Source organism: Gallinula chloropus (genome assembly GCF_964237585.1).
Source record: "Gallinula chloropus genome assembly, chromosome: 9".
Lineage (NCBI taxonomy): Eukaryota > Metazoa > Chordata > Aves > Gruiformes > Rallidae > Gallinula > Gallinula chloropus.
In genome coordinates this window covers 3,775,529-3,796,264 of record NC_140094.1, presented here as the reverse complement: position 1 = coordinate 3,796,264, position 20,736 = coordinate 3,775,529, and the positions used below count along the sequence as shown (strand labels likewise).

The window sequence follows — 20,736 nt, the reverse complement described above, 5'->3', positions numbered from 1 at the left end:
AGGTAGGACAAGCAGCTGTTTCTGTCTTCCAGTGGGTAAGAAGCAAGAAGTAATCTGGGCTTCTGTGAGGCCTTTGACACGCTGCCCCACAATATCCTCCCCTCTTAAGTTGGAGAGATGTGGATTTGATGGGTGGTAGGTCCACTGGATAAGGAATTGCCTGGATGGTCACATCCAGAGGGTAGTGGTCAACGGCTCAATGTCCAGATGGGAAAGGGGTGACAAGGGGTGTCCCTTAGGGATCCACACTGGGATGAGTGCTTTTTAGTATCTTCATCAATGACACAGTGGAATCGAGTGCACCCTCAGTGAGTTTGCAGGTGACACCAAGGTGAGAGGTGCAGTTGATGTGCCAGAGGGACGGGATGTCATCCAGAGGGACCTGGAGCAGCTGGAGAGGTGGGCCTGTGCAAACCTCATGAAGCTCAACAAGGACAAGTGCCAGGTCCTGCACTTGGGTCAGGACAATCCTTGTTATCGACACAGGCTGGGGGTGATGTGATGGAGAGCAGCCCTGCGGGAAGGGGCTTGGGGTACTGATGGGACATGAGCCACCGATGTGCCCTCACAGCCCAGAAGGCCAACACCATCCCAGGCTGCATCCCAAGGAGTGTAGCCAGCAGATTGAGAGAGAGGATTCTGCCCCTCTGCTCTGCTCTGGGGAGACCCCCCTGCAGCCCTGTGTCCAGCTCTGGAGCCCTCAGCACAAGGAGGACATGGACCTCTTGGAGCAGGTCCAGAAGAGGCCACGAGGATGATCCAAGGGCTGGAGCACCTCTCCTACAAAGACAGGCTGAGAGAGTTGGGCTTGTTCAGCCTGGAGAAGGCTCTGGGGAGACCTTAGAGTCTCTTCCAGTCCCTGAAGGGTCTTACAGGAAAGCTGGGGAGGGCTGTTTGTAAGGGCGATGGGCAGAGGTTTTAAACTAGAGCTGAGCAGGGTTAGATGAGACCCGAGGAAGACATTCCTCCCTCTGAGGGTGGTGAGACCTTGGCCCAGGTTGCCCAGAGAGGTGGGGGAGGCCCCATCCCTGGGGACACTCGGGGTCAGGCTGGATGGGGCTCTGAGCACCCTGCTCTAGTGCAGATGTCCCTGCTCACTGCAGGGTGGCACCAGAGGGGCTCTGAAGGTCCCTGCCTGCCTCACACAGGCTGTGACTGTCAGGGTGCTGCCTTCATCGAGTACACGTTCAGCTGCCCATGGCTAGCCGGCGGGGCGGGGGCACAGGCAGGCCCGCCAGGAAGGGCTACCCGAGGGATACACCCGGGAATCGCCCTGAGCGCGGCTCTCCGGGGCCCGCTGTGCCTGCCCGGGGCGGCAGCAGCCACCGGGAGAGGCCCGACAGCCCCGCGGGGCAGCCCCACAAACCGCGGGCAAGGCCGAGGCCTCGGGCCGGAGCGCGGCTGCCACCTGCCGGGCCCGAGCGAAGGGGAGGCGGGACCGGCCGAGGAGGAGACCCCGGGGAGGCGGCGGCAGGGCCGGGAGGGGAGGAACCGGGCGGCGGGGGCCGGGCCGGGGCTTTGGGAGGCGGGGACGCCGCCATGTCGGAGGCGGCGGCGGGAATGGCGGCGGCGGCGGCGATGGCGGAGGCGCGGCTGCGGAGGAAGCAGCTGCTGAGCGCGGAGGAAGCGGAGCTGTTCGAGCTGGCGCAGGCGGCGGGCAGCGGGCTGGACCCGGAGGTGTTCCGGTGAGGTGCTGCGCTGCCCGCAGCTCCCGTGTCCGTGTGTCCCCCCCCCCTCCCTCCGAGCCCCGCCGCTGATGGGTGTCCCCGCAGGGTGCTGCTGGACCTGCTGCGGATGAACGTGGCGCCCCTCGCCGTCTTCCAGGTGCTCAAGTCCATGTGCGCCGGGCAGCGGCTGCCCCCCGAGGCCGGGCCCCCCGCCGCGCCGGCGCCGCTCGCCGCCGACACCCGAGGTAGGCGGCGGGCGCGGGGGGGTGGCGGCGGGCGCGGGGGGGGTGGCGGCGGCGTCGGGCTCTAATCCCCGTGTCTCCCCGCGCAGAGCTCCCCGAGGACGCCCGGGCCCCCGGGCCGCTTCCCCCCGCCTCCGCCTTGCGGCCGCCGCGGCTGCTGGTCCGCCCGTCGCCGCCGTCCCGGGCTCCGCCGGCGTCCTGCCCGCCGCCCCGCGGCCTGCCCGCCCCTCCCGCCGGCCGCGCCGCTCGCCTCGCCGCGGGGAGGGGGCCGCGGGCCGGGCGGCCGGGGCTGAGGGGGAGCTCGGCCGGGCCCCGGGGGGCCCGCTCGGTGTGAGCCGCGGACAGAGGCCGCCGCCGGGCCGCTGGGCCGAGCCTCTCGCTGTCTCCAGGCAGCGAGGGGGCCGGGGGTGGGGGGCGGCGTGTCCTGGAGAGGGAGGGTGAGGGGGGTGCTGGGTTTTGGGCCTACCCAAGCCTTTCACCAACAACCCCCCCCCCCCCCCCCATCAAACCCAAAAAGCTTCGTACACGGGGCTGTTCGGTTCCAAAACCAACCCCAGCACCGTAAGCACAGGATCACAGGGGCTGGGAGGGACCTGGAGAGGTCTGACCCCCAGATATAAAGCGTGTGGTGCATTAGGAACCCCCAGAGAACCAAGGGAGCCGCAGGGCCCCTCTGTGCCAGCCCCACGTCCCTGAGGTGGCTGCTCCTGCCGCTCTGGCAGCGGTTTGGGAGCCCTGGGGATGGGGTTTGGGGCTTGGGAGCCCTGGGGATGGGGCTTGGGAGCCCTGGGGATGGGGTTTGGGGTTTTGGGAGCCCTGGGGATGAGGTTTGAAAGCCCTGGGGATGGGGTTTGGGGTTTGGGAGCCCTGGGGATGGGGTTTGGGGTTTGGGAGCCCTGGGGATGGGGTTTGAGAGCCCTGGGGATGGGGTTTTGGGCTTCAAGTTGCCTTTTGTTACTCATCTGGTTGTGCTGGGCAGTAAGACATGTAGCCCTGAAGCTGTGCCATATGCACACACACACGTATCTTAATCTTTTCCAAACCAGTTCTAATAAAGCTTTTAACTTACTTCCTGAGCTTCCTGAAGTGACTTCTGGCTGGTAGCTCCCACCCTCTGGGGATTACATCCAAAAGGCTTAGAAAGAGGTAACTTTCAAGAACTCTGCTGTCACTAAGCTTGGTTTCTCTGTGAAAAAGGCTCTAATTTTGGGCTAAAAAGCAGCATGGAAAAGGGAGATGGCTGAAACAGCAAGAGTTTGTGGTGGTGTCTGTGGTGGCCAAGGACAAAATTGCCAAAGAAAGGGGGAAATCAACATGGCAAAACCCCAAGAGCAGAACCCAGGGTGAGGGCTGGTGTCAGCACATGAGCTGTGCTGGTACCGTGGGTGTGCCTGTTCAGGAGCGTAGAGGTGGCTGAGGTTGGGTTGAATTGTCTTGCTGTGCCCTGTTCTCCCTTCCTTTCTCTGTTTCAGGGTGAAAACTCTATTGTAGCTGCTGGACCTGTCTTGTCCTGTGGTGAGCTTTGAGGCAGGAACTCAGGGAGCAGGCAAGAAAGAGCAGTTTTGTTGGCATGGGCAACTGGAGCAGGGTGGGAGGAAAAGTAAGGTTTCCCTGTTGCCATACTATGTCCCAAATAGGGATGGAACCATGGAGGCAAAGTGTCTGTGACTCCAGGAGCTTCACCATTGAGTGGTGAAGTTTCATCCCTTTGTCAAGAGATGCTTTTGGTTAAGGGTTTCCTGCAGAGCAGTTGGTTGTATAGAGAACAAGCTTCATGAGTGAGTGAGGATGGACTCTGAATATGCACAGAGGCACAAGGAAGACACCCAGCTGACTTAGTTTTTGCCTGTGCAAAGTGAGAGAGGTACTTGAACATCTGAACCAGGAAGCAGTGTGCTCTTTGGTACTGTGTCCAGAGGAAACACCTTAAAAAAGGCAGTGACTTGGAACAAAAGATATTGTTAAGTTTTGCTGTCTCTCCTTGTTGGTGCTTCAGATGTGATGGGCTGCTTGAGCTATGAGGGAGTTTTGGTGAGGTTTTTGTTCCTGTCTCAACCTTGATCAGCTTTTGTTCTCTCATACATGCTGTTGCTGTGGTTCTGCCTGTAAAAATGAGATGGGTTTTGGTAGCACTGGGCTAGTTTGATCTAGTAGTCAGTGGTCTAGTGGTCAGATGGCAAGTTGTTTGTCAAACAGTGTGAAATCCCTCAAGAGGACAAGCCAGAAACCCTGAGGTAGAGCTGATACATCCTTACCCATTGTCTCCTGCAAGTCTGATGTGCTGCATCACCTGAGAGAGGCAGTGAAGCAGCTTTGGGGGCTGATCTGGGTTGTGCCCACAGCAATCCAGGGTGATTCTGCATCTTTAGCAGAGCATCTCCTGGTCCAGGGTGGTTCCTGGGTCAGGTTGCAGTCCCAGTGTCTCCTCTCAGACTCTCCAGGGTTACTTTACAGATGGATCTCACTTTGAATGAGAACTTAGCTCTTTAATTTGTCACCCTGAGTGATTTCCCTGTCACCCAGTGCCCCTGATGTGCTGGTTCCTGTGTGAGCAGCATCACTGCTGAAACATAACTTGCTCAGAAGATACTTTGGGCAGAGCTTGTGCTCAGCAGGGGCTCATCCACAACCTCAGGCCTGTGTCCTCCTGTCTGTGAGTATATTCAGCACCAGTGAACTCTCATGAGCAGCAAGAGGATGTGGTTTGTTGTCTTGGATGGAAGGCAGGTGTCAATGTGCTCAGTGATGTAGTCAGAAGAGGAGCTCAGTGCCCAGCCTGGACCAAGTTGGGCATCAAGAGGAAGCAAAGAGGCTTTGGCAGCTTTAGTGGCAGCTCTGTGTGAGTTTTGGCTGGTCTGGCTGCACAGTGCTGTGTAGATGTTTGGAATGATGTGCCTGGAGTCTCTGAGGAAGACACCTGGGACTCCTGGTTGCAGGTCCTGGAAAGAAACAGGCATCAGGGAGCTCTTCCAGCCATGGAAGTTCATCTTTGGGCCATGAGTGGCAGCTGGATCAGTGTTTGACTGCACTGCTGTAGGCTGAATTAGGAGCTGAACTGTCTGTAGCTCAGGGCAGGAGCTTGTCTGAGTGTGGCCTGTGGAGGAAGCACGTTGCTGAAGCAGGGATCCTGTGAAAAGCATCTTTAGCTGGGGGGGGTTTCTCTCCTTGAGCTGAGGGGAACAACCAGCAGCTCAGCCTGCAGAGGAGAAGGGATCACTCCTCAAATGCTCAACTTCCCAGCTCTGGGCAGAGTGCAGGTCCCTGGTGGAGAAGCTGGGTAAGTGTGGACTGGGTGGCTGGGGTGTCCTCTGGGCTGGCTCTGGTCTGTAGAAGCTTTGCCTTGCCTCACCTCCTTTCCCTTTAGCAGCTGCTGTGGGGAATGGGGTGGGGGGCAAAGCCACACCTGCTTTTGGCCCCATCATCTCTTGCTGGAAGATGCTGCTTCTGTTGAGGAGGAGCATGGCTTCCAGGCAGGACCAGGCATTTGGGGGTGGGAGATGCCTCCTCTCTGCAGCTGGAACTTTATCTGCTGATAAAGCCAGAGCTCATGCTGATACAGACCCAGGGCTGCCCTGTGTGAGCTTGCCAGGCTGCTTCACACACCATCCTCTGCACTCTCTCCCCTGCTCCCTCCTTTGCCAGGAGACAGACAGGTGGCTGAAGGATTCCAGGTCTCAGTAAAGATGAGCCAAACCTCCTCTGCTTGAGCTGTGTCAGTAGTGATGAGGGAGCAGCTCAGGCTTCTCAGCCCATCGTGGTTCTGAGGGGTTTCTAAAAGCAGCTAAACAGAAAGAAGACTCATTTCCACACAGCTCTTGGTGGTGGGGAGGGGTCTGTCCCCAGTAGTCACTCCAGGCTTGTTGCAGGGAGTCCAATCCAAAGGCCTTTATCTGCCTTGCAGCCAGGATGGTGCTCTGTGCAGAGCAGGGAGGGGATGCTGCAGGAGGGCACCCCAGTTCAGGGTAGGGAGGGGATGCTGCAGGAGGGCACCCCAGTTCAGGGTAGGGAGGGGATGCTGCAGGAGGGCACCCCAGTTGAGGGTAGGGAGGGGATGCTGCAGGAGGGCACCCCAGTTGAGGGTAGGGAGGGGATGCTGCAGGAGGGCACCCCAGTTCAGGGCAGCTGGTGCAAGGTGACTCTGGTTATTGGAGCAGCTCTCTGGCAGGGACAGGTAGGTACAGCTTCATGCTTCAGTTATGGGGCAGGAAGGAGCTGGTTTCAGAGAGAGGGGGGGGTGCCTGGGCTGGTTTTCTCAGTGCATGTGAGGAGGTGGTGTGCTGTCCCTTGGATTTGGTCTAGAATAGGTACATGGACAGTTCACCTTCTGTGGAGCTAAACATGCCATTTTCTTCCATATTCCAGTGCTTTCTCATCCCACCAGCCAACCTCCAAGTGCCTGGTGGTTTCCCTGCAGTGTCCTACCTCTCTGTTGATGTGCTTATGTCAATTTTCTCCAGGGCTGATGAGTATCCTTCAGTGCTGCTCTGACTCTTTGCACTCCAGCTGGGTTCTCCACAGTCCCTGCTTCCCCAGCCCAAGCATCTTCTGTAAGGTTACTTCTAGATCTCTGCCCCAGTCTCATGTTAACAGGCTTGTTCTGGGCTTCTCACCTGGTTTTAAGGCTGCAGAGGAACAATCACAATCCCCCTGCCCTGCAGAGGGGGGGATCTGAATGGTTTCCTGCTCCCCAAACCTCAGCACTGTGCTCAGGTGCCTGTTGGGGATGCTGCTGAGCCCACTGCCACCCGTGGGCTCTTGAGAATCCTGACTTCTCTTCCTGCCCCTGTGTTTGGAACTGATTTCTTCCAGTCTAAGCTTGAACTGCTGGAATCAGGACAGGCTGGGGGTGACCTGCTGGAGAGGAGCTCTGTGGAGAGGGACCTGGGGGTGCTGGTAGATGACAGGGTGGCCATGAGCCAGCAGTGTGCCCCTGGGGGCTGAGAGAGACAACGGGATCCTGGGGGGCATCAGGAGGAGCGTGGCCAGCAGGTCACAGGAGGGGATCCTCCCCCTCTGCTCTGCCCTGGTCAGGCCCCACCTGGAGTGTTGTGTCCAGTTCTGGGCTCCCTGGGATAAAAAAGCCAGGGATCTCCTGGAGAGAGTCCAGAGGAGGCTACAGAGATGATGAAGGGCCTGGAGCATCTCCCCTGTGAGGAAAGGCTGAGTGAGCTGGGGCTGTTCAGCCTGGAGAGGAGAGACTGGGAGGGGATCTGATCAATGGGTATCAATAGCTGAAGGGTGGGACACAGGGGGAATGGGCAGCCCCTTTTCAGTGTCTGTGGGGACAGGACAAGGGGCAATGGCCTCAAGTTGGAGCACAGGGAGTTCCACACCAACCTGGGGAAGAACTTTTCCCCAGTGAGGGTGAGGGAGCCCTGGGACAGGCTGCCCAGGGGGTGTGGAGTCTCCTTCTCTGGAGAGATTCCAGCCCTGTCTGGACACCGACCTGTGTGACCTGTCCCAGGGACCCTGCTCTGGCAGGGGGTTGGACCCCATGGGCTCTGGAGGTCCCTTCCCACCCCTGTGAGTATTTGAGGTCTCTTCTAAATCTTGCAGTTTAATTATTTCCTAAATAACCCCCTCCCTACTCCAAAGCTTGTTGCCATCGTGTCCCCTGGTGCTTCACAGCCTTCCATGCTCACCCCTTGTTCTCCCTTGGGCTTCCTCTCTGCTGCCTTCAGCTCTGGTCAGCCTTTAGGGATGGCAGCTCTTGCTGACAGCCTGGCATCACTCCCTGGTACATCTGTGTAGGCATAAAAAGCTACTTTACACTCCTCTTATCCTCTACTTACTCAGCCTCCTGTTATCTCAGCGCTCACCTTTGACAGGGGGTTTGTAGCAGGACTCCTGCATGAAGGGGATAAGGTGGCTGGGAAGGCTGAGGCTGTGTGGAGGGAATCCCTCCCCCCCAGAGGTGCTAAGGGTCTCTCTTACTTGTATTTAATCAGGTTGGATACATCCCAGAGTGGTTTCTTTTTTTCCCTGTTGGGCATTAGGCTTTAATTGTTGATTAGCAACCTCCATGGGACCTCACTGAGCACCATATTTTGAAGTCATGTCATGCACCAGTGAATGTTGTACTTGAGCTTCAGGGCTCCTATGTCTTCCCTGAAAAAGGACATAAAAATCCCTAGGGAGTGATCTGTAGGGGACTTGGGTGACCCAACAAAAGACTAACATGGTCCTGATTGTGGTTTTCTTTCTTTGCTGCTTCTCCTGTACCCAGGTTTTCTTCAGGGCTTCAACCCCACTCCAGTTAGTCCCTGAGTTCACTGAAGAGCACTCAGGTTGCTTTCCAGATCTTCTTCATCCTGCAGCTCTCACTCCCTCTGATCTCTTTCTGCCACAAGGGAGTGGTAGAGCTCCAGCATTCTGAGGGAGAGGCTTTTCCTTGCTTTGTGACTTGCTCACAGACTCACTGAGTCCTCACATGCCTGAGGTGGGCAAGGACCTTCAGAGCCCCTCTGGTGCCACCCTGCAGTGAGCAGGGACATCTGCACTAGAGCAGGGTGCTCAGAGCCCCATCCACCCTGACACTGAGTGTCCCAAGGGATGGGGCCTCCCCCACCTCTCTGGGCAACCTGGGCCAAGGTCTCACCACCCTCAGAGGGAAGAACTTCTTCCTCATGTCCAACCTACCCCTGCCCTGCTCTAGTTTAACCCATCACCCCTCATCCCATCACTCCCTGTCCTTACAGACAGCCCCTCCCCAAGAGAGGACTCATGTTCCATGCTGTGCCCTGTCCTTTGGGAAGGAATCCATGGGAGGTTTTCTCCTGTCTGAGGCACTTGCAGGACAGAAATGTGCTGTTTGGGAGGCACATGCTTCATGTGTTGGCTTTTGTTCTGGTTTTTTCCTTCTCTGAAGCCTCAGTGTTCTCCTCACAGTGTGGGGGGAGCCTCTTGCCAGCTTCCCAGCTGGTGGAGCTACGAGTGGCTGTGGGAGAAGGTGGTGGCTTTTGAGCAGGGAGATGTATTCCCTGGAGGAACTGGGATCCTTCCAGTGGCCTGGGTGCTTCTGTGTAGCACTTTAAGACATACTCCAGGTGGGAGGGAGCTGGGCTGGTTCAGCCTGGAGAAGAGAAGGCTGTGGGGGGACCTCATTGCAGCCTTCCAGTCCCTGAAGGGAACAGAGACACAGGAGGGGAATCAGCTTGTTAAAGGGCAGACAGGGGCAGGACAAGGGGGATGGGGTGAAGCTGGAGGAGGGAAGGGTTGGAGGAGATACTGGGGGAAGTTCTTTCCAGAGAGAGTGGTGAGGGGCTGGAAGGGGCTGCCCAGAGAGGGGGTGGGTGCCCCATCCCTGGGGGTGTCCAAGGCCAGGTTGGCTGGGGCCCTGGGCAACCTTGTGTAGCTCCAGGCCTGGAGGTTGGTGTCCCTGCCTGTGGCAGGGGGCTGGAGCTCTGTGACCCTTGGGGTCCCTCCCAACCCAGACCAGTCTGGGATTCTGTGGGTGGCCAAACCCAGCACTCAGGCAGCGCTGGCAGCACTGTCCAGTGGGAGCAGAGAGGAGAGGGGATCTCTGGCCTGGGCAGGTCTCTTTCCATAGGGAAAACCTTACAGGAAGGTTTGAGTTTTACCAGGGGCTGTGAGGATTCCTCTCTGCTGGGTGTCATGCTGTGCTGGGGTTGGGGTTTTGTAGTGTGTCTTTTCAGGCTGATTCTCAAGCTCTTTTTTTGGGTTGCTTTTAAATGTTCCCTGAGGCAGGAGCTGCCAGAAGGAAAAGGGGCTCAGAGGAATGTTCTCAATGCCAGGCTGTCATGCAGAGTAAGGAGATGTGAGCCTGTGAGTGACAGCTAATGAATTCTTCACTCTCTGCCCTTTAACAAGCTGATTCCCCTCCTGTGTCTCTGCTCCCTTCAGGGATGGGAAGGCTGCAGTGAGGTCCCCCCACAGCCTTCTCTTCTCCAGGCTTCTGCTCTTTCAAGCTTGAGTTGGTTTTTCTTTTCCCCTCTTTGTATTCACACCTAAAACTGAGTGTTGGCTTGTCCAGGGAGGGCAGCTGGCTTACTGCCCCCCACTTCAGCCCCCTCCCCATGAGACAGAAGCTGGAGTAGGAGTCTGGAGCCTTGGGAGGCTCTGTGGGTGCTGTAGCCCATGGCCACTGCCAGTGTGCCCCACAGGGTGTGTTCTGAGACTGCTGCAGCCCTGACACCCCTGACTGTGTTACAAGTGACTGTTCCAGGTGCTGTTCTGTTGCTGGTGGGAGGAAACTCTGTAGGCTCTGTTAGTGGTCAGGGGCAGGAAGGGATCCCCTGGGGGAGGCAGAGAGGAGGCTGAGAGAGAACAGCTTTAGATGTCCACTTCTGACACCGTATTTAGGGTTGGTTCCTCAGCCTTTACTCACCTCCCTCTTGACTCCAGAAGGTTCTTCTCCTCCTGCTACCCCAGGCTTACCTCCCCCTGCCCTCTGCTGCCCTGCAGACTCCTGCCTCAGTGTCTGGGGGTGGTCCTCCCACAGCTGGAGGTCCAAGAGGTGACTGTAGCCTCTTGGGCTTTGCTGGAGATGAGCTGTGCTGCTGTGCCCAGTGGGCACTGCTGGTCTCAGGGGGAGCTGCAGCCACAGGTGGGTAGGGCACAGGTCTGCAGCTCCTTGCACGGGTCACTTTGGCTCACTGCTGCTTTTGGGGAGGGGGAGGGGTTTGATTGAGGCTCTCTTGGCTTGTCTCTTCCATGCAGAGCTGTTTGGGCTGCAGCTGATCCATGACAAGTCCCAGACAAGGACACCTTGGCCTGGAGGTTGGTGGCCCTGCCTGTGGCAGGGGGTTGGAGCTCTGTGACCCCTGGGGTCCCTTCCAGCCCAGCCCAGACTGGGATTCTATGGTCTTGCACCACAAAGGACACCATCAGTGGAGTGGTGTTGGGTTCTCCTGCTGGTACCTGGCAGCAGTGGGCAGCCCCTGCCTGTCCTTCCCATGGCTGCCTGGTTCAGGGGTCTGGCCAGGATGCTTCTGGAAATACAGGTGTGTTTTACACCCCTGGAGCAACTGATTGGTTTCACTGCAGCTTTTGAGGCTCAGAAGGTGGAAGGCAGGTGCTCTGAGTCCAGCTTCTCTTCAGTGAGGTGGTTCTTTCTCCCCCAGTTGTTCCAGCTGGGTCAGGCCTGTCTCTCAGTAGCCTTTCCTGGAGCAGTGATGTTCCACACACACGTGTTCAGAGCTGAGGACCTGCACTCTTGCAGGATAGGTGCACCTGAGGAAGGGGAGTGCCTTCACCCACAGTGATGTCCTGGACTGCTGAAAGCATCCCAGAGAACTCTGAACACTCTCTGTTCCTGCCAGTGCTCCTCTCAGGTGCCTGGAGACCCTGCCCTGCCTTCCTGTGATGGGTGCTCATGGACAATACTGGGGTCAGTGAAGCTGCTTGAAGTGCTTGAGCTGCACAGGACTGCAGGCTGGTTGGCTGGCTTGGGCTGACAGATCCCTGCTGCTGGATCTCCAGTGTGGCTTTACAGCAGGAGAGGTTTTCTAAGAGCACCTGACTTGGCTGGGATAAGTGAATGTGTTTTTTCTGCCACCCTGGCCCTGCAGAGTTTGGGGACATGGAGGTGTTACCTTGGGGTGTCACCAGGAGTCCCTCTTCTCAGGCAGCTGCTCCAGGGAGCCAGAGCAGTTTGGGAAGGACACCACACACCTCTCCAGTCTGTGCACTGAGCAAGGGGTCAAGGTGGTGATTCCCAAAACTTGCCTGGGCAGCCTCTGATCCCTGGAGTAGCTGCTGGACCCTGGGGATTGCTCTGACAGCCAAGTGACAGCTCAGATGCCACCCTTCATTTCAAGGGGCTGTGTGGGACCCCTGTAGCTGCTGCTGGCTCCAGTCCTGCCTCTTGCTTCCTCCTTGCTGGGACTGATTTTCTCTGATGTCTCCCCTGAAACCTGGGGCCCTCTGGCCTCACCTTCCTTTTATTCTCTCTCCTAACAGGGGTGCTGCCCCTCCCCTGAAGTTAGTTGGGGGTGCTGCTCCTCCCCTGAAGTTAGTTGGGGGTGCTGCTCCTCCCCTGAAGTTAGTTGGGGGTGCTGCACCTCCCCTGGGTGCTGCCCCTCCCCTGAAGTACTTCACTGCTAGGAAAAGTGGAGTCTCCCCCTCTTATCCCCCTCCTGTTGCTTGTCTGCAGCACCCCTCAGGCTGCAGCCCCCCTCAGCACCCCTCAGGCTGCAGCCCCCCTCAGCACCCCTCAGGCTGCAGCCCCCCTCAGCACCCCTCAGGCTGCAGCCCCCCTCAGCACCCCTCAGGACCCCTCAGCACCCCTCAGGCTGCAGCCCCCCTCAGGACCCCTCAGCACCCCTCAGGCTGCAGCCCCCCTCAGGACCCCTCAGGACCCCTCAGCACCCCTCAGGCTGCAGCCCCCCTCAGGACCCTTCAGCCCCCCTCAGCACCCCTCAGGCTGCAGCCCCCCTCAGGACCCCTCAGCACCCCTCAGGCTGCAGCCCCCCTCAGGACCCCTCAGGACCCCTCAGGCTGCAGCACCCCTCAGGACCCCTCAGGCTGCAGCACCCCTCAGCACCCTTCAGGACCCTTCAGCACCCCTCAGGCTGCAGCACCCCTCAGGACTCCTCAGGACCCCTCAGCACCCCTCAGGCTGCAGCACCCCTCAGCCCCCCTCAGGACCCCTCAGCACCCCTCAGGCTGCAGCACCCCTCAGGACCCCTCAGGACCCCTCAGGCTGCAGCACCCCTCAGCACCCTTCAGGACCCTTCAGCACCCCTCAGGCTGCAGCATCCCTCAGGACCCCTCAGGCTGCAGCATCCCTCAGGACCCCTCAGGACCCCTCAGGCTGCAGTATCCCTCAGGACCCCTCAGGACCCCTCAGGACTCCTCAGGACCTCTCAGCACCCCTCAGGCTGCAACATCCCTCAGGATCCCTCAGGACCCCTTTAGCACCCTTCAGGCTGCAGCATCTCTCAGCACCCCTCAGGCTACAGCACCCCTCTGGACCCCTCAGCCCCCGTCAGGCTGCAGCCCCCCTCAGCACCCCTCAGGCTGCAGCACCCCTCAGCCCCCCTCAGCACCCCTCAGGCTGCAGGACCCCTCAGGACCCCTCAGCACCCCTCAGCCCCCGTCAGGCTGCAGCACCCCTCAGCACCCCTCAGGCTGCAGCACCCCTCAGCCCCCCTCAGCACCCCTGAGCCGTCGCTGGGTGCTGCTGGGTGGGCTGCCTGCCCCTTCCCTCCCCCAGCCCCCACCTGTCTCCCTGCTGTTCCCGCTGTCCCGTGGTGCTGTGGGAGCTGTGCCTGGGGAAGGGGAACCCTTCTCTTCTGAGCAGGGCAGGGAAGAGCTGAGAGTGGCTCCTGGGAGGGACCCTGAGCTCCTGCAAGCCCCAGAAGACGAGGGGGAACCCAAACTTGCTCATCAAGACTCGGAAGAGATGAGGAACCTCCTGATGTGTCAGTGTGGGCTTGGGAAGCTGGTGGGACATCAGTTCCCTTATCCCAGCCTGGAGGTGTCAGGTGCTCTCCTGGAGGTGCTGGGGTCCCTGTGCTGAGGGACAGCCAGGTGTTTGAAGGGCTCTGCTTGGAGATGAACCTTCCCTTGTCCCTTCACTGCTCCCACTGCAGCTTGGTTTGGTTTGGCAGCCCTGACACACCTTGAGCTGAGGTCACAGGGCTTGGCTGGCTGTGTGGGGGGCAACACCTGGCACGGGGTGTTCTCACCCTCTGCATGACCTGGTTGTGAGGGGTGCTGGGGGCTCAGGTGCCCCCATGGGTGACAGAAAGGGTTGGGACATGACAATTAACACCTCTCTCTTCTCTTTACTCAGGGAGAAACAGAAGCAGTGGCACTGCCAGTGGGCCCCAGGGGCCTGCAGAGAGGAGCAGCAGGGAAGGCTCTGCCCAGAGGATGCCACGGCAGCCGAGTGCCAACAGGCTGCAGAAGACAGGACCTCCTGGGAAGAACAGTGCTGGGGGCAGCAGCACTTAGATCAGCCCCTGGAACCCATGTGCTTTGATTCTGGATGGTGTATATAAAACTCTGCTTGGTTAAAACTGCTTGGTGTGTGCTTTAACCTGACAAACAGGACTCTGAGGTGCTGGTTCTTGTTTCCCCAGCTTCCTTTGGCATGCAGACTGCTAGGGCTGACCTCAGGGCACCTGGGACAGGGATGTGTGAAGCTTAGAGAAGGTCAAGTTGCTCCAGAGAGCTCGTGCCTCACCTTACAAGCTGGTGCTGCTTGCTGCCTCCTTCCCTAAAATCCATGGAACCACCTGGGTTTCAGCACCTGGATCTGGAAAAGCTGCTGGGTTTGTCATGCAGCATCGTTGGCCAACACTGTGTCCAAGGGGGGTGGGGTGAAGCTGAAGGAGGGAAGGGTTAGAGGAGATATTGGGGGGAAGTTCTTTGCAGAGAGAGTGGTGAGGGGCTGGAAGGGGCTGCCCAGAGAGGGGGTGGGTACCCCATCCCTGGGGGTGTTCAAGGCCAGGTTGGCTGGGGCCCTGGGCAACCTTGTGTAGCTCCAGGCCTGGAGGTTGGTGTCCCTGCCTGTGGCAGGGGGTTGGAGCTCTGTGCTCCTTGGGGTCCCTTCCAGCCCAGCCCAGTCTGGGATTCCATGATTCCAAGGTGTGATGAGCCAGGTTAACTGAGGTGGTTATACCAGGTAAGGGGCAGAACAGCTTCATCCCATGGTGTGAGGTGCAGGCAGCAGCTGGAATGGGCAAGTGGCTTTGTTAGAGCTCAGGTCTTGTCATTCCTCATTCCACAGCCTGGTCTGTGTGTCTGCTGGAGCTCAGGAGCTGTTGGTGGAATCCACCTTCCTCATTAGCAGAAGGTGTCTCCATGCTTTGTGGGGGGAAGATGGTGCTTTCTAGACTCATGGACCTGGTTCATGAGTGCTGGAACCTTCTCCTGACCACCAGGAGAGGCCGCTGGAGAGTACAGGACTCCTTTGCACAGGGGTTTTGTGCACAACATCACGATAACCCTGCTTCAGAGATTCCTCTTGCTCAGTGTTTCAGGTGGGGTTGCCAGGCTGTTGCTCCTGAAGCCTCTGTGCTCACAGCGTGTGGCAGGCAGCAGAGACATCTCAGAGTGGGACAACTCTCCAAGAGCCCTGGATCTGAACTGTTCCACACCAGTTGGCAGCTGCAAGATGAATTTGCTGGTGGAAAACAGCAGCTGGAGGGTGGGCTTAGAAGCATTGTTACTGGTGGTCTTTGGCCCTAGAAGTGGGGAGTCACAGAGGAGGAGGTTCCAGGCACATCTCAAGCTGCCTCATTCAAAATGAGTCAAAATACCTTCTTCATTCTACCTCCTGCCCCTGGACTGGGCATTGGAGAGGCTGCACCTTGAGTGCTGGGTCCAGTTCTGGGCTCCTCACCATCAGAAGGACATTGAGGTCCTGGAGCAAGTCCAGAGAAGGGCAACCAGGCTGGGGAAGGGGCTGGAGGGCAAATCCTCTGAGGAGCAGCTGAGGGAGCTGGGGGTGTTCAGCCTGGAGAAGAGGAGGCTGAGGGGAGACCTTCTCCCCACCTCCACTGCCCTGCCAGGAGGGTGCAGAGAGGTGGGCGATGGTCTCTTCAGCCAGGGGACAGGAGATGGGACAAGGGGCAATGGGCTCAAGCTGCCCCAGGGCAGGGTCAGAGCAGATGGGAGGGAAAAGTTCTTCCCTGGCAGAGTTGTGGGGCTGTGGCACAGGCTGCCCAGGGAGGGGCTGAGTCCCCACCCCTGGGTGTGTTTAACAGAGGGGAGATGAGGTGCTCAGGGGTCTGGGTCAGCACAGGACAGGGACGGTTGGACTCGATGGTCTCCAAGGTCTTCTCCAGCCTGGTGAGTCTGTGATTCATTCAGAATCTCTGCAGCAGGTGAGGCACAGCTGGAGCCCCCATTGCTCCTGATCTTCTGGAGCATCTTGATCCTCTAAGAGCTTCTCCACCAGGTTCTTTTCCCCAGCTGGGCTCCTTGCTGTGGTGTGGGGACTCTTCCTGAGTGCTGTAAGAGTGGTGGAAGCAACTTTGCGCCTTTGAGAAGCCTCCCAGTGTTACCTCCCAGTGTGATCCTGCAGCCCCACGGAGGAGATGGGTGGGTGGACTACAGGATGTGTGGAAAATGGGTGGCTGAGCTGCAGTGAAGTTGAAAGCACCCTGATCCAATGCAGAAGGGTGCAAGGGAGGCTCAGCCCAGCCTCAGGGTGCTCAGGTGTAGTGGTGACACACCACAGGGCACCTTTTCCACCAGGTGTTCCTTCCAGAGGCTTCATCCCAGGCTGAGGTTTGGACAGTCATCACCCTGAAAGGGAAGAGGAACAGCCCACACTGGTGGGGACACAGGGGACCTCACCAACCCAGGGGTAATGGAGGGCTTCACCATGCAAGGACTGCCCCAACTGCACTCACACTGACCTGGAGGCACCCAGGAGAACCCCCCCAGCCCCTTTTGTGGGGGAGTGATGTCAGGGGGTGTGGGAAGCAGCCCAGGCTGACTCAGCATCCCTGGGCTGGCTGCCTGGGGAGGTTGGCTCTGGTCAGAACCAGGACAGGGAGGGTGAGGTTGGACATCAGGACACAGTTATTCAATGTGAGGGTGGTGAGACACTGGCACAGGTTGCCCAGAGAGGTCTGACTGCCCACCTACCAACCTGGGGAGGTGGGTGTGGGTGCCTCCTGGGGACACATGCTCTGCCTTGCTGCTGGCTGGGACAGGGATGTGGCAGCTCCTAAGAGAGCATCCCACAGGTGTTACCCAAAGGATGCTGGCAGTGTCTGCAGCTCATGACACCTGTCAGCTCTGAGCACAAACATTTATTAGGAGCAAAAATAAACCAAAGGAGAGACAAGGTGGGGTGAGGGAAACCTCTCCCAGCTGGCAGGAGAAGCATGGAGCTCCCAGGTGAGTGGTACCATTGGTCTCCCCCCTCCCAGAGCAGCTATGATGGTGATGATGGTGATCACAGGCTGGTCTGGGCTGGAAGGGACCCCAGGGATCACAGAGCTCCAACCCCCTCCCACAGGCAGGGACATCAACCTCCAGGCCTGGAGCTACACAAGGTTGCCCAGGGCCCCAGCCAACCTGGCCTTGAACACACCCAGGGATGTGGCACCCACCCCCTCTCTGGAAAGAACTTCCCCTTAATATCTCCTCTAACCCTTCCCTCCTTCAGCTTCACCCCATCCTCCTTGTCCTGCCCCTGTCTGCCCTTTAACAAGCTGATTCCCCTCCTGTGTCTCTGCTCCCTTCAGGGACTGGGAGGCTGCAATGAGGTCCCCCCACAGCCTTCTCTTCTCCAGGCTGATCCAGCCCAGCTCCCTCAGCCTCTCTCCGTAGGGGAGCTGCTCCAGCCCTCTGAGCATCTCCGTGGCTCCTCTGCCCCCTCTCCACCAGTCCCACATCTTTCCTGTACTGGGGCCCCAGCTCTGGACACAGGACTCCAGCTGGGGCCTCCCCAGGGCAGAGCAGAGAGGGACAATCCCCTTCCTGTCCCTGCTGCCACCCCTCTGCTGATGGAGCCCAGGGTCCCATCGCCCTCCCGAGCTGCCAGAGCCACTGCTGGCTCACGGGGAGTTTCTAGTTTGGGTATCCTGCTTGATCCCATCGGTGCTGCTGTCGGGGTGCTGGGCTGGGAGCCAGGCTGGGAGCTGGGCTGGGAGCTGAGCTGGGCGCTGGTGTGAGTGCTGGGCTGGGCGCCGGGCTGGGCGCCGGGCTGGGAGCTGGGCTGGGCGCTGGGCTGGGGGCTGGGCTGGGGGCTGGTGTGAGTGCTGGGCTGGGAACTGGGCTGGGGGCTGGGCTGGGCGCTGGGCTGGGAGCTGGTTTGGGAGCTGGGCTGGGTGTGGGAGCCTTTCCCTGCAGAGCTGCTCCTCGATGGGTCTTTGCTGTTGGGCCGGGCGCTGCGGGCTGAGGCGAGCTGAGGGGCGGTGTGGGGGAGAGACTGAGGGGCGAGACTCCCACACACAGGGTGCTACCCGCGGGGCTGGGAGGTGCAGGTGGGACCCCCAGAAACTCCTCAAACTACAAACAGGGATTGAAGGGAGGGGGGTGGGGATGGGGGGGCTGCACCCGCGAGTACCTGTATCCAGACAGCAAGATGGTTGGGGCGGCAGCAGAGTGGCGCAGCGGAAGCGTGCTGGGCCCATAACCCAGAGGTCGATGGATCGAAACCATCCTCTGCTATCTGCCTGGGGTATTTTTCCTTCCCCCCTCCCCCCCTATTTTTTCCCTCTCCGTTTTTTCGTTCGCCCTGGGGTACGAGACCCCTGCGAGGAATTTGGCGGGTCCCTTTGGAATTCGGAGGGTCCCTTCGCGCTCAGTGCTGGGCGAGAGGAGGGGAGAAGAGGAAGGGGGGGCAAAAAAAAAAAAAAGCCCCCACCTGTGGCCCGTACGGGGATCGAACCCGCGACCTTGGCGTTATTAGCACCAAGCTCTAACCGACTGAGCTAACCGGCCCGGCCGGGGCTGGCTCCGCGCCGCGCCCCGCTGTGCGGCCGGGGCTGGGCAGGGGCAATAAAGAGACCGACTAGCAGAGGATGGTTTCGATCCATCGACCTCTGGGTTATGGGCCCAGCACGCTTCCGCTGCGCCACTCTGCTGGTTCGTTACCCTCTTTCCAGGTATCCATCCTCAGCGGTCCTCGGGATGAGGTGGGGGTGGGACTAGAGATGTCCTGGGGTCCCGTCACCCATCTCCGGGTTGTTGTCTCTCAGGAATTGTGTCCATGCGCTCTGCTCCCCTGTCCCTGGGAGCTGCGCTCATGGTCCCAGCTCCTTCCCCTGGGAAACTCTTCACAGTCACCGTTCCTCCAGGTTTTTTCCATCTGCTGGAATCATGGAATCCCAGACTGGTCTGGGCTGGAAGGGACCCCAAGGATCACAGAGCTCCAACCCCCTGCCACAGGCAGGGACACCAACCTCCAGCCCTGGAGCTACACAAGGTTGCCCAGGGCCCCATCCAACCTGGCCTTGAACACCCCCAGGGATGGGGCACCCACCCCCTCTCTGGGCAGCCCCTTCCAGCCCCTCACCACTCTCTCTGGAAAGAACTTCCCCCTAATATCTCCTCTAACCCTTCCCTCCTCCAGCTTCACCCCATCCCCCTTGTCCTGCCCCTGTCTGCCCTTTAACAAGCTGATTCCCCTCCTGTGTCTCTGCTCCCTTCAGGGACTGGAAGGCTGCAATGAGGTCCCCCCACAGCCTTCTCTTCTCCATGGCAGCGCCCAGCTTAGGGGGCCTATCATACAGCAGGTGTTTTCATTGTTTGCTCTTCAAGACTGATATTAGATGGATACACAGCATGGAACAGCATTTACTGAAGGTAAGTGACCTGTATTTACTGTTTAAAATGAGGGAAATTTCCATAATTTCTACTCTTTTCAGGAAAATTCTTCCTCCTCTAACCCATTCCCTGTCCAACAGTCCCAGGCCTGTCCTGACACCTGCTTACCTGTGGAGACACAACAAAAGATGATTCCTTTTCTTCTCAGCATTCTTTTTTTTGTGTCTAGCCTAGGACCTCCCCTAGAATACCCCCTGCCCTGATCTTCTTCACACTGTTGAGGCTCATTTAAACGAGCCCAGCCAACATGGAGACAAGGACACAGAAAACAGGCATGTGCTCACATTGCCATCCTAAGTGTCCACCAACCAGCAATCCTTCACCCCCTTGCCCTGTCTTCCCACCTGCAGTGGGTGGCTTTTCCCCATGTCACAGCCTGACAGCCCAGGCAAATCCTCTTCTTCAAGGCAAGTCTTCCCAGAGGTAGATACTTCGTGTTTCATCACTGTTGCCTCCTGAAATGCTGTTTCCTTTCATACCCATGTTCCTCTACTGCACAAACAGGTCTGGAATTGTACCACTCTGATGTGGTTTTTAGCTACTCTTGAGTAACTCTTCCTAGTAGGAGGTTGAAAGTAGCAGTGCTCACTTCTAACAGCTTGTGGGATCACTTGGGAGGTATTTGAAAGCCATCTGGACATGGTCTTGGGCAACTGGCCCTGCTGAGGTGGCCCTGCTTGGGCAGGGGGGTTGGGCAAGATACCTCCAGCAATCCAGCAATGTCCACCCACGCTGGAAAGATGTCATGCTCATGTCTCCAGGGAAAAAAAAACAACAACCCCAAGATACAAGGCCCTGGACCCTGGGTTCAATTTCCTGACACTCTTTTGCTGTGGCACCTGGAGCCCTTTTGTGTCCACCAGAGTGCACATCCCTTCATGAAGCTGCAGTGTAGGTGTGATCTGGAAGTCCCTTGGCTGCCTGCACCTCCCAGGGTTACATTTGGGTTGGCAGATATGACACAGGCTTCTGGGACACTCAAACCTTTTCCCCCTAGAGCCAACGGGTATCTGTGTTCAAGCAGCCAAACCCAGCTCCCCTCAGTTGTTCACTCCTTAAATGCAGCTGATTGTGTTGACTGATTGTCACTGACTTTGACAGACATGTTAGTGCTGACTCGTGATACCTGTGGTCCTGTTGTCATCTCGAACTGGATCCCATTTCCATACCCAGCCAAATGAATCTCTCTCCTTACTCTGTGCTGTCTGGTGGGAGAACCTGATTCCCACAGGATGAGCTATATCAGTGTGCTGGCAATCTCTTGGTGTCTTTTTTCCTGAATATATGCACATTTTTTCTGACTTTGCTCTCATTTTGCTCCACGTTAGATCTATGCATGCTGGTGTCGTGTGTTCTTCAGGCAGTGGTTTATTTGAGACATTCTTGAAAGCTAACTGGTATGTAGAAGAAGGGGAGAAGACTTAAACATTTTGTAGTCAACAGACAGGTTTTATAGCTTGTTTCTGTAGTCTGTGCTATTTTTGACAGTTGCATTAAATCCACCCACCCACCCACCCACCCACCCATCCACCCATCCACCCACCCACCCATCCACCCATCCACCCATCCAC

The 20,736-nt window shown here is 58.2% G+C and overlaps 1 protein-coding gene across 1 annotated transcript; it reads left to right on the top strand.

Annotated features, from left to right (window-relative positions):
* The first annotated feature begins 1,531 nt into the window (after positions 1-1,531).
* On the top strand, positions 1,532-13,887 carry LOC311194879 (mitotic-spindle organizing protein 2B-like). Its single transcript, XM_084268116.1, has 3 exons — positions 1,532-1,685; positions 1,773-1,912; positions 13,668-13,887. The coding sequence occupies exons 1-3, from the start codon at positions 1,540-1,542 to the stop codon at positions 13,826-13,828; spliced, it is 447 nt and encodes a 148-aa protein (XP_084124242.1). The 5' UTR covers positions 1,532-1,539; the 3' UTR covers positions 13,829-13,887.
* Positions 13,888-20,736: the final 6,849 nt, after the last annotated feature.

What these genes read in the sequence shown, in the direction of transcription:
- LOC311194879 (XM_084268116.1), top strand. Translation starts at nt 1,540, where the DNA reads ATGTCGGAGGCGGCGGCGGGAATGGCGGCGGCGGCGGCGATGGCGGAG. An exon ending in CTGGACCCGGAGGTGTTCCG is followed by an intron (nt 1,686 to 1,772) that starts GTGAGGTGCTGC and finishes GTGTCCCCGCAG; the next exon opens with GGTGCTGCTGGACCTGCTGC. An exon ending in GCTCGCCGCCGACACCCGAG is followed by an intron (nt 1,913 to 13,667) that starts GTAGGCGGCGGG and finishes CTCTTTACTCAG; the next exon opens with GGAGAAACAGAAGCAGTGGC.